Consider the following 13,068-nt stretch of genomic DNA (forward strand, 5'->3'; position numbering starts at 1 on the left):
AGATTCCAATCTGCATTAGGCAGAGCTCCTCGCTAACACTCTTCAAAAGAAACCTTGAAGAGTGGATGGGAAACAGAAAGTTTTCCCCGGGGATCACTTCAATGGCTCTGCTGGACAGAGGCACAGGGAACTAATTTAAGGGGGCGGTGAAAGCCAACACATTCTGGCTAGGCTTATAAATGCCTTCGGGCAGACAGCCTAGTACCTACCTACCTAATTAAGATTACAATTAGGAGGATTTATGATGGATTGCAGGCAAGAATTAAAGCGGGAGGGTTCCTCTCTGATAAGTTCTGTCAAAACAGGGGTGCCAGGCAGGGATGTCATCTTTCCCCTTTATATTTAGAGCCACTGGCAAAGAAAATAAGGGACTCAGAAATTCAAGTATATAATTGGTATAGTAATCAAGAAACATTGGCTTTATTTGCAAATGATATTATTTTGTACTTGATAAAATTGAAAAAGGTAGAACATTTTTAGACAGTTTCAAGTCTTTTCAGAATATAAAATTAATGAAGATAAAAATGGCTATGCCTAAATATGATGTACCTACACATGAAATCGTTCAGTAATACCCATGTTTACTGGGACACAATAAAATGAAGTATTTAGGAGTATGGATTTAAAAAGCTTCTGTTATGGTAGCTAAGGATATGTAGGAAGAAACTAAACAAAATGTAATAGAAAAAAATGAAAAACTAGAAGCTATTGTTTATGGATACAGACAACGAGATACAAGCAGTGAAAAAAGATTTCAGTCCCTTTTGTTTTGCACACAGGTCAAGCTTATTTTTATTAACCAGGGGGGAAATTGTGGACAACAATTAATAAAGAGTTGAAGGAATTTTCTGAGAAGGGAATAGGGCAAGAGTCAGTTAGATAATTTGATCCTTCCAGTAGGATAAGGTGGTTTAGGATTACCTGATTTGAATGCATATTTTAGAACTACACAATTAAGACCCGTATACACAACACAAGCAGAAGGCTATAACGCAAAGTGGAAAGGGATGATGCTGAAAAGGGGAAAACTCAGACAAGGAGACAGTGGGATTTTGGATGCAGATCCATGAGGAGAATAACCACCATGCAGAATACTATATTCATAAAGTATTGGAAAGTCTTCTAATAACTAAGCCGAAATGAGAATGTGTTGATAGATATGAATGCAATAAACTGGCTATGGAAACAAGTTATTGGGAACAAATAAACTAGAGACAGAAAGATAGGAGAATGGGAATGACCATGTTTGCTGCACTCTGCCTGAATACTGCTGATCTCTGGCTGCATTGTTGTGTTCCTAAATTTGGTGGCTTTTGAGTTGCCCGCCTCTACTACAAATCTGATTTTGGACACTCCTCCCAGTCCCATCTCATCAGCTCATTCTACTGAGTAGACAGAGATCATTTGGGAAGGCCCACCCCCTTAGTTTCTCATCCTTGAATTATCTTCGGTTTCCTCCCTTACCACTTAATCTAAAAAATGCACTTTATTCAGAATCTTAAAAAAAAAATGCACTTTGTTTTAACTGTATTTGTGTTTCTTCCTACTTCAGTTTGCTTTTGCAGAATCTCGTTCTGTTTGTATAACTTGAGCACTAAACCAGGCTTATCTTTTGTCGGAGAGGGTTCCCTACACTCTTGTGGCAGAAATGTGCTGTTAGAACTCACCTGATTGAATGTTCCTGGTACAGGGCTCGGTTTTGAGCTTTTTAATTGTTTAATTTGTTTAGATAAGTCCGTGCTTGTTTGCTACATAGCACTGCATGTGGGCATCATTAGTGGTTATAGATGTAAAGACTTTTGCCTGCAAATTCTCCCTTAGCACTCTGCTGGTGCTCCATCAGTGAGTTCTCGTGATTTTCCCTCAGATAGATGGCACGTTGTAAGCGTGATGGGAAGAAAGAGGTAACTGGGAACAAATGTTTTGGGAATGTAATGAGTTGGCAGACTAAAAATTCCCTGTAGAGTACTTGGTCAGTAATATCAGGTGAGCAAATGGATGAAATGATCATTTTGAGCTGGGACACAGGATTTGAATTTCCTAGCCATACTAAGGCCTTGTTAAGTTTAATTTTGGTGTCTGCGAAAAAGAAATTATTAGAAAATGGAAATGAAACTCTAAACTAATGGCATTTGAAGTACCGAATACTGTAACAGAGATAAAAGAACTGGAAGTGGGATCTTTAGAAAAGGGTAGGACCAAATTATATACAAATAAATGGAAGTTGTGGGAACAACACATGCAGAACAATGCTCTGAGGAAGGAGTGAGATTTAAGGGAAGGCAGGAACTGAGCAATTTATGTAATGTCGGAGTGATCTTAGTTATAAAAAAGAACGTATGGGATGCATATCGTATGCAACTAGAAACAAGTCAGCATGCTTTTCTTTTATATAAGTATATGTTTGCCTAGATAATGTGTTACAAAATAAGCTAAGAAGTTCAGCTATGCTTGTCAGCTATAAAATGGTTCCAAAGTAATCTTCAGGAAGGACATTTCCAATCAAGGAACCTTTAACATACATATTCGACAGGAATCCGTTCTTGAGCTTCTGTTATTGTCATGTTTTATTAATACCTTGCCTTCTGCTCCTTCTCCATTAAATATAGTCATGTACGCAGATGGCCTCCTTCTCCTGGAATCTTATAAAATCTTTCCTACCTTTAGGAAGAAACTGCAAAGAAGCTTCACAAAGCTATGCAGCAAAGCCTTCCAAAACATATTTCTCATTAATACCTTAAAATCTAGCATTATTGTTTTTGGAACTCTATGCTATATGTTAATGAAAATTAAAAAGAGTGGCCTTTCCTGTAATGTCCACATCTTTCATAATCTTCTATAACTTCCACTGCCACACCACAAATCTTCTTTACCCTAAAAAGCCTCAGAGCTTTTACACAATACTTTCTTGTTATATCATTTCCATGTTGTGTTATACATTTAAACCTCCAGCACCATGCACTGTCTTTATTTTTCTAAGACATTTACATCACTTAAAAATACAAATGATAAGCTGTCTACTTACTCTGGAAGTTATCATGAATATTATCTTTCTGTTCTGTGGTATTTCTTCTCTTTGAATCACTCGTTGGCAGTTCATCTGCTTTGAATTGTAGTGGTAACGTCTTTTGTGGAATTTTGCATCCTGCATATTAAGATATAAATATAATACTATTTTTAGTTCATTTTATTAACTAGAGTGTCCCAATGTAGAGTGTCACAAATGAGCATAGCTGATTTCCCCTAGAGGATCAAACACAAAACCTCCATACAGTGATAACATATTAATGACAGCGTAACATACACATTTACCACTACAAATTCTAAGCAGTACAACAGACCGTCATAGCACACTAGGCATAACAGTGCCACTGGACAGTAGGTAAACAAAAAAAAAAAAACATGTACAAGTGTTACTACTTTTTAAAAATCAGTGCTATTCACTATTTGAGATGGGCCTAGTAATGTAAGGGAGTTTAACAGGAAGTAGAGTAGAACAGAAACAAGTTAAAGAAATATGAAGTTGGATCATACAGTTATTGGGAAGAAAGCAAACAAGACAAAGTCAGTGGCTCAAAAGTAGCATTCTTGCTTTTGGTGCTAAAAGACCAAAAGATTGTGGGTTTGATTCCCACTCCAGGTGATTGGATTGTTGACCCTGCAGTGCAGGATTAAGAGGCTACTGTACTTGTGTGTGCATGCCAACCTCCAGCACCATGCACTGTCTTTATTTTTCTAAGACATTTACAGCACTTAAAAATACAAATGATGTACTCTATTATTGGATGAGACATTAAACAGACGTCCCGTTCACATGAGTAAGTGGTAGCTCAGGAAGATGTAAACTAACTTACACCACCTGTCGAAAACATTAGGATAAATTCCCCAAAACCCTGGCCAGATTTTCACTGTTAATATAAATACCACCTTGGATCTCCAATGAAGAGTGGCCACTAGTGTGGTAAGACTAATCTAGTCAACAAAGAATAAATAAAAAAAAAATAGGTGCATATCAGATGCAGCTCTCATTAATAAGACCATAATTAGGGGTGATCTTAGATATGTTAAACTGAAATAACTAGAATGCCCAGGATTTTAAAATGAGAAGGAATGTTTATACTATTTAATAGTAGAAGAATTTACTGCATTTTTATTTCTTCTTCTACTGGCATCCATGTTAACTCTTCCTGATCATCTTTCATACAAGATGGCTTTAAGGTTTCTAGTGTTCTTATCAAAAAATCAGGTTAAAATAATCCTCAATGTTTTAGATGACTACAGATAAAGAATAGTTGTGTAAAATCTTGCCATAACCAGAGATGTCCTTCTCTTTTATGTTGCAGTATTCTTTACATATTAGTTGTATTCCGCCCAACGACCTAATGTCCGGCCTGTATAGAAAAGCTTAGAGCCACTGCCTGTATGTGGAACATTGCACGAAGGCACAGACAATCTCAGTCATAAAAGGGCTGTCCGCAAGTACAATCTTCAGTATAAGAAAGCCCCATAAGGAAAGGAGTCCAAAAGGAGCCTAAGGAGAAAGAAAGAGCAAGTTTTAGGGGCAAGGCGGGAGGGATAGAATATTGCAACATAGAAGAGAAGGACATTGATGGTTATGGTAAAATTTTACACAGCTATTTTATGTCCTTCTATTCAATGTTGCAGTATTCTTAACATATGGGAGAGTGCAAAAGCTGAAATGGAACCCAGAGAGGAGGATAGAGTAGGGGAACACTAACAACCAGCATTTTCTAGGAATCCATGCAGAATCACCTTGGCAGAACTTGCCCTTGGATTTAGAAACAGTGCCCAATTTGTAATGTTTTGTAAGGGATGAAGAGATGAACAGGTGGCAGCTTTCAGGATGGAATGAGCATCTAGACCTTTAAAGAAAGCCCTTAAGGATGCCACTGATCTAGTGGAATGGGCCTTAACATATGCCGATAAAGACGTCCCATGAAATTCATAGTAAAACACAACAGCCTTAGAGATCCATGTGGAAATGGTTTATTTGAAAAAAGGCAAAACCAGAGCCCTGGGATGAAAAGAAACAAAAAGCTGGTCAGACCTCCTAATGGACTTAGTTTTGTCAAAGTAAAATCTGAGTTGTCTATGCACATCCAAGGTATGCAAAATCCACTCACTGGGGGATTGAGGCCATGGGAAGAAGGTAGGCAATTGGATGGACTAAGAGACAACTCATTCACCACTTTGGGCATGAAGGTTGCATTAGTTCTCAAGGATACTCTGTCCATATCAAAAAACTAGGAAAGGGGGGAAGCCATCAATGCTTGAATGTCAGAGACCCTTCTAGCAGAGGTTAAGGCTACTAGAAGCACAGTTTCGCATGTGCAGAATTTTAGGGAAGCAGACGCTGCTGGTTCAAAGGGGACTGGGTAAGTTTTTGTAATACGTAAAGATCCCAAGGAGGAGGAACTGGATTCCTGGGGGGTCATAAATGTAGGATGCCTTTCTGAAAAAGCTTAACTTCTAACCTAGAAGCTAAGGGGGTCTGTCAAAGGCAAACAGGCAGACAAGGCAGAACCATGGACTTTAACTGTAACTGAGGAGTAGGCTTCAGAGCTGAGTGCTGCTCAAAACCATAAACTTATTGCATAAATATCACATGAATAAAACCAAGATAAAGAGGTTAAGTGCTTTTTCCCCCTCTGGTAACTGGACTTCATCAGAGCAATTACCCATGAATCAAGAAGGCTCTTTATACATCTTAATGAATTGAACTAATTAAATAACAATCCAATCAACAGAATTAGTCTACAAAAAATGCCAGTGTGAACACACACTTTTTGTTGTGTCTTTCGGCTTTTCCCGGTTAGGGGTCGCCACAGTGGAACTCCGGTCCGCTAATGATTGGCAGTAGATTTTTACGTGCTGCTTGCTGGGCCTAACGCACAACCTTCAACGAAGGAACGCCCATTCACGCATGTCACCACACAGAAGACGCTCTAACTGAGAATCGAACGGGCAACGTCCAACTGTGAGGCGACAACACTATCGCAGCACCACCACCGCTATAAAAATTGCTAGTAAAACCACAATACTAAATACAAAACAAAAGATTTCAGTCATAGGTATAGACACTTAAAACATGACTGCAGCTAAATTTAAAACCATTTTTTCTGTTTATTCTGCAACTCTTAATTACAAACTATATACCCTGTTTGCTGCTTATCAAATGGAAACCTTATAGCACAAATGCATTACTACCCAAAATAATATCCAGCCTTCAGTTTTAATATACTGGAAATTGAAACATTTTCATTTATACCTGGTGGCTGGGTAGCATTAGTCCTAAGCTGCCATTTGAGTTCCAAGAATTCTAACAAGGCCTCACTCGGTCCACCATCTCCTTTCTAAATTTAACGTGGTTTACCTTTGTCAGTTCATAGATGATTTGTTCCTGATTTTACAAGGCATTGAAATTGATGTTAGTGATTTTATTCAAACTTTAAATAGTATGAGTTTCAATTTCTTGAAGTTCCCTCTTGGCCAGTGTGGGTTACAAGTCAATTTCTTAGGTATTCAGCTCAACTGGAATGACACGAATGGTATGGTGGACAGTAGGATTTATAGAAAATATACGTTCAGTAACAACTACTAGCACTTTAAGAGCAACCATCCATGTTTTATGTTAAATAACATTCCCAGGGGGCAATTTATTAGGGCGTCCAGGTTAACCACTGATGATGAGTTTGACACAGAACTTGACAGAATTATAGCTTTGTTTGTGAACAGAGGTTTCAAGTTTGATTTTTTTTGAAAACCAAAGCAGACGAAGTTAAATTAAAAAGGGTAGATTTGTATCCTCCTATACTTCTGAAACCTTTGTTAAGAAATGAGCGAAATAGTGGTAAGACAGGTATCATGCGTAGCCTTGACATGATGGGAGATAGTGAGAGTATTAGAGCTGTGATTTTAGAAAACTGCAAACTACTAGAAGGAAATTCTGAGTCGATTTCATGTATTGGTTCTTGTCCAAAATTTGTTTACAGGAATAATTATAATTTGAAGGTTTTATTAGAAAACGATAACAGTAAAACGATATCATGCACCTATTATGGAACTAGAGAGAAGGGAATGTACAAATGTGGGAATTGCCAAGTTTGTAGATTTATTTTAGAAGGACCTTATCTTTCTTTGACCATCTTATGTTCACCATACCTATTCTGGGGGGGGGTTCTTGTAAATCCAGGGAGGGTTGTTTATGTTGGCTTATGCTCCGGTTGTAGTGCCTATTACACAGGAATGACCACTAGGAGTCCAGAAGCCAGAATTAAAGAACACCTTTATGCTATTAAATCTAAAGATGAGACAAATGCTTTGTTTAAACATTCTCGGCCTTTTGACAAATTTAAACATTTATTTTTACTATTATTGAGGCAGTTCCCCTAGATTTAAGAGGGGGACATTTCAGGAACAGAGTAGAACAAAGAGCAAGACTGTGGCAAATTAGGCTGGGGGCTGATAATATTAATATTCTCATGAAGGCCAAGTGCCTTTAGTGTTTCCTGAAAGCAAGAAGACTAAAAGTTTACCAATGATGACTGATTTTTATGTAGAATGTGACTTTACTTCATTTTACTCTAGACTGTTTCTTTAAATGCTTGGATTAATTAACTATTACTTAGTTTGTGAACATTATTGGTTGCATTCCTTTTATATGGTATCTTGTTTCACAAACTTAACTGTTCTGAAGAAATCCTTGTTTGGATGAAAGCAGAAAATATAACTGTTTTTAAGCTAAAGTCTTGTCATATTGTGGGAGTGTTCCCTTTCTCCCTCTCATGTGCTGATTTTGGTGGGTTTTTTTGGTGTTTTTATTTGTTACCATCTTCAGTTGGGGCGTTTTTTTTTTTTTTTTTCCCTAGTATTGGGTTTCCTGGCCTCCTGCAAAATCCTTAGCACGTCCTTAGAAAATAGGTGCCTGAAAGGGATCAAAAGTTGATAACCCACAAAGTCAGTTGTAGTGTTGCTAAATGGGGTGAATCAATGATCCTTTGTCCTGAGTGAGCAGGTCCATCTGGTGAGGTAGCTTGTAGTGATGACCCTTGGCTAATTGCTGAAGAAGAGGGAACCAGTGCTGTCTTGGCCAAAAGGGAGTCACTAGGAAGATTTTGGGTTTCTCTTGCGAAATTTTCAACAGGACTTTATGAATTAAGGGGAAGGGGGGGTGCACAGAGAAACATCCCCTTCCATGAGAAAGATGGAGCATCCACCTTCCACACTTGAGGGTGAGGGACCCTTGCACAAAAGTGATGAAGTTGTCTGTTCATAGAGGAGGCAAAAAGGTCCAGTTCTGGAGTACCCCACCGGTGAACTAGATCCAGGAACACATCCATGTGAAGCATCCACTCATGAGATTGTGTCATAGATCTACTTAATGCATCTGCCACCAATTTTTGAGCTGAGGGAAGGTACATGGCATGTACAGTCACTTAGTATTGAGTAGCCAATTCTCAAGCTTTGATGGCCAAGTGACAGAAAAAATAAGGTTCTGTGCCCCCCTGCTTGTTTATGTACCAAAGGACCGTGGTATTGCCTGTGAGGATCCTGAGGGGTTCTGGCAAGAGTGAAAGGTCTGTAGGGCTAGAATTACAGCCCTCATTTCCCTGACGTTGATATGTTTCTTCCTTTGAGAAGGGGACCAAAGATCCTGAACTTTCCTGGAAGCAAAGATTGCTCCCTAACCCAAGTCTTTGGTGTCTGTGAAGAGTTGCTGAACTGGTTGAGGTACCTGAAGGGGTAGGCTAGGGTGAGTTGCTGCATTCACCAATGCAGTTCTATTTTCAGACAGGGGAGAAGGGGAATTAAGACATCTAAGGGATGAGCATGCTGGGACCAAACTGTCTTTAAAAAAACACTGGAACTTCCTATATGTGTAGCTTGGCAAAGGGCAGCATGGGAATAGTGGAGGCCATGAACCCCAGCAATCTCAGAAACTCCCTGGCCATGATGAAAGGAAGAGGCAGAAGAGCCTCCATGAATGCCTTGAGATAAGTTGCTTTTCCCACAGGAAAAAAAAAATCATCAAGTTTGTGCAGAACCTGCACCCCAGGAATATAAGATCTTGGTGTGAGGCATGATTTTTTGAAATTTATTGATAAACCCAGGGTCTGCAAAAAGGGAATAGCTAGGTTCAGATGCTGGATTAACAAGTCTGGACTGTTGGCCAGGAAACAGCAGATCATCCAAGTATGGGTAAACCTGTAGGCTTTTTAGCCTTAAATAGGCAATAGCTGGGGCCAGGCACTTTGTGAACACCCTTGGAGCAGTAGAAAGACCACAGGGCAAGGCAGTAAACTGAAAGTGCAAAGAACTCACTGAGGAAACACAAAAACTTCCTGAAGTTAGGATGAATAGGGATATGCAGGTAGTAACAATATATTAAATCCCCTATGGAGTACTTATCTGAAGCTGGAAGATGACACCAATGGTATCCAACAGCAGACCGAATGTATGAGTCAGCCTTTCTGAATAGTGGAGAAAAAGTTCTGAAGATTGTACATGCAGACATCTCTTTTATGGCTGACATTGTCTTTGCCTTTGTGCGACGTCCCATGTACAAGCGGTGGTTCTAAGCTTTTGTATACAGGCCAGACGTCAGGTCAAAGGGTGGTATACAACCCATATGTAAAGAATACTGCAACACTGAATAGAAGGACATCTTAACCATAGTTTCTACCTATCACATTTCCTCATCAGTTGTATGTGTATTTCATGAAAAAAAAAGACAAACTAGTAAGTAAGCAAACACGTTCTAAATGATTAAAAAACTCTAACTTTTATGAAAATCAAATCTTTGAATGGAGAGATCAGTAATTTCTCTCTGCTAAAGTGGTAAGGATTTCACCCATTTTTCTTACGAATATTATAGCTTTTGGCTCAACACAAAAGTGTTGCAGGGGCTTGTATTACCTTGCTTACAAAGTGCTACAAACTGAACAGTTACTGCAGGTTTTACTCTTCAGTTGTAGTGCACGTTTTCATACCATAGTGTTGACCTCCCTTTATTGCGATCAGTTTAATACCCTAACTGCTACTCTTCCCATAAATAAAGAATACGGTTCAGACGTCTATAATAAAAAGGATAATACTTCAGTATTTACAACTTATTGGTTATGTAAGCTTTCCTTATCATCCAGCGCCCTGTCTCTCAAACATTATATTGTATCTGGCCATTTATTTTGAAAGCTTTATCAGACATGAGATGACAGCCCTCTGTGTATTACACGTACTTTCTATTTCTGAACTCATTTCCTCAAGCTAATATCTCTGCACGAGAAAAAGAAATGTTTGCTTTAATCAGCACATTGTTTTCTCCTGGAGTTTCTACCAATGACAAGGTACATTTCTGTTACATTATTCTATTATTCCAAGTTAAAAAAATGAGTCTTGTAAATGTATTTATTAATTTTTTTAAATCAATGCAATCAAAACCAGGAAAACAGCAAAATAAGACATAGCAGCACAAGACAAAACAGAAAAAAAAAACATAAAGCAACATAATGAAAAGATGAGATGCACCAATTGGTAAACAATACTGTGTCTAAACTGTACTTAGGAAAAAAGCTGATAAAACATCCTGAAGTCATTAACATTCTGAAGAACCTGTAAGAATATTTCCATGAATTTGAGGTTTCCACAGTGATATTAAAGAATTGTGTTTTTCATCTGCTTGTTTGTTACACTGTTTGCATCACCCCAGTGCCACATTATCGTGCCTGTCAGTATACAGACCCCCACAGCCATTAGTGCACTGCAACCAGCAATGAGATGGGCAATTGTTTTTAGTTCCGTACAACAGAACATACATTGTCTGCTTTTCACACTTTTTCTATAGATGCAAACCAATATGTACATAGCCTGCTATCCTGGGCATCAATCAAACTTTTGTTTCCACAAGTTCTCTATAAATGCCAGTCTAATAGTGGTCTTTCCTTTTCTTCTGGTTATCTTATTTATACAATTTCTCTCTTTTTTGGCACATTTTGTTGCTGATTAATTATCTACTTTTGGTAGGATTTCCATTCCTACTCCTTTCTGATATGCTTCTGCTAAACTAAGCATAGGTGTCACTGTCTTCTTAGATTTAACTTCTTTAGAAATTCACTGCTGAATCAGATGAAGTCAACAAATATGAATGTAGTCCTACTACTTCTAGACCTATAAATACAGTCAGTTTTGAAGAGGCCCATAACTTCCCTGAGAGATATATAATCTTGACATGCTCTGATTTTTATATATCATTAATAAGCATGAGGCTTTTTCTTTATCTAATTTGGTGGAGTATGGTGCAATCACAAACACAAAGAACACACTGATTTAGATTTATGATGTCAAGGCAGTTTTCATCCTTACCTTTAGTTTTCTCAAGTATTCTTTACTAAACTTTTTTACTGGTTCATGGTTTATTACTGACCAATCATCTACTTCCAAATGGTTATTTCAAACCCTTCAAGTTTTTTTTTTAAATCACATCACTGTCCAAGGTTGCATCTTGACGTTGTAGCTCTTTTTGCTTTAAATGTTGCTTTTGGTAATTTATCAAGACCAAATATCATTTTCATATCATCTGAAAAACTTTAACCATTTGTAGCTGTGCTTTCAGATCTTTGAAGAACTGTACAATTTTAAACCATTCACAAAAAGTAGAGGATATGTCTTTAAACAAGGTCTGTTCCAGGAAGAAAAACATTGACCATATCATAGTCTATTAAGTAAACAGCTGTATGGGTTAAGGGCAAGAAAAAAAAAAACAGCAGAGGGGACAAATTATCTCCCCTGGAATAGCCCCATTTTAATTTTTATCCCTTGGATAATAGTTTGCTGTTTATCATGTCTCAGCTGTAAAATGATTTACTAGTGTTTCATAGTCACTGCAATGTAATTGATCAATCTAGGGTGTGTATTTCTATAACATTCCATAATCCACAACTGTGGGATGCTGTCAAATGCTTTTTGTAATGTATACATGCCACATTTTGATCCTGCACTGTTTTTCCACAGCTCATTGTTATGACTTTGCTTAAGTATAGATGATCCTTGGGTCCATATCACTTTCATTTATTACCCCTTTGTTCTGCTGCCAAGACTGGATTTTTTTCTAAATAGTTATAAACCCTGGCAACATCAATTCCTCTTTATAATGTATATACTGTTGGAAAGCAATTTATTCTACAGTTCTTAGGATACCTTGGAGGTTTATTCTTAATGAATACTATGGTTTTTCCTGTTGTTAATCAGGTTGGTGTATGTTCAAGAAGTGTTATAAATAATTTTTAATCAGGGATGATATTTGTGTAAAAATGTTAATACTGTTAGCCAAAAATTAAGTAACACATCTGGACTCAGGGTTTTCCAGTTAGGCACTTCCCTTAATTTTCTCTCAGTTTCTTTGGCTGTTACGTGTTCCCATTTCATATCATCTATACTCATAAGATTGGTTTAACTCCTCCAAGTCTTTTGGGTTCATAATACCATGACAGGAATAGACCCCATTCCTAACTCAAAGTATAATCAACGTTTGTGAAACTAGTATTGTTTCAGTCTTTGACATTAGCCAAACGTGTTCTTTGCAGCACTGACAATGTGTTCAGAATTGACTCTGCATTCATGTGGAGTTACATGCACTGGTAACATAAGACTGCAATTTTTTTTTTATGAGACCTATTACTCCTACTACTATTGGAACTATCTGGACATCCTTCCTCCACACTGTCCTCATTTCTACCTGGGTGTGCCAATTTCAATGATTAATACTGTTTTTGTCTTCTTTTCATGGACAACTATATCTGTTTTTCTCATATGAATTTTCTGAAATGTTGGTAATGGGTGATCCCAGGTGATATACACTTCATCATTTTCTGTAATGTTTTGTAGCTCATGTTTCCAATGCTTCTCAGCTACTTCAATATTGTAATGTTTGCACAATACCCAATGCAACAGCCCCTCTGCCACTAAAGTATCACACCCAGCAACTAGATGTGCAACTGTTTCCAGCTCTGTTTTACAGCACCTGCATTTGTCTCTTTCTCCCACATGGTCAAC

The 13,068-nt window shown here is 37.8% G+C and overlaps 1 protein-coding gene across 1 annotated transcript in view; it reads right to left on the reverse strand.

Moving 5' to 3' along the window:
* Window positions 1-13,068, reverse strand: part of LOC122813872 (zinc finger protein 26-like) — a 369,001-nt gene that overhangs the window by 63,692 nt on the left and 292,241 nt on the right. Inside the window, exon 6 of the mRNA XM_044086412.1 lies at window positions 3,026-3,145. Within this exon, the coding sequence (XP_043942347.1) occupies window positions 3,026-3,145 (120 nt within the window). The remainder of the gene's footprint in view (window positions 1-3,025; window positions 3,146-13,068) is intronic.

The sequence above is a fragment of the Protopterus annectens genome, chromosome 10.part0 (genome assembly GCF_019279795.1).
Source record: "Protopterus annectens isolate FY-2018-M chromosome 10.part0, PAN1.0, whole genome shotgun sequence".
Classification (NCBI taxonomy): Eukaryota; Metazoa; Chordata; order Ceratodontiformes; family Protopteridae; genus Protopterus; species Protopterus annectens.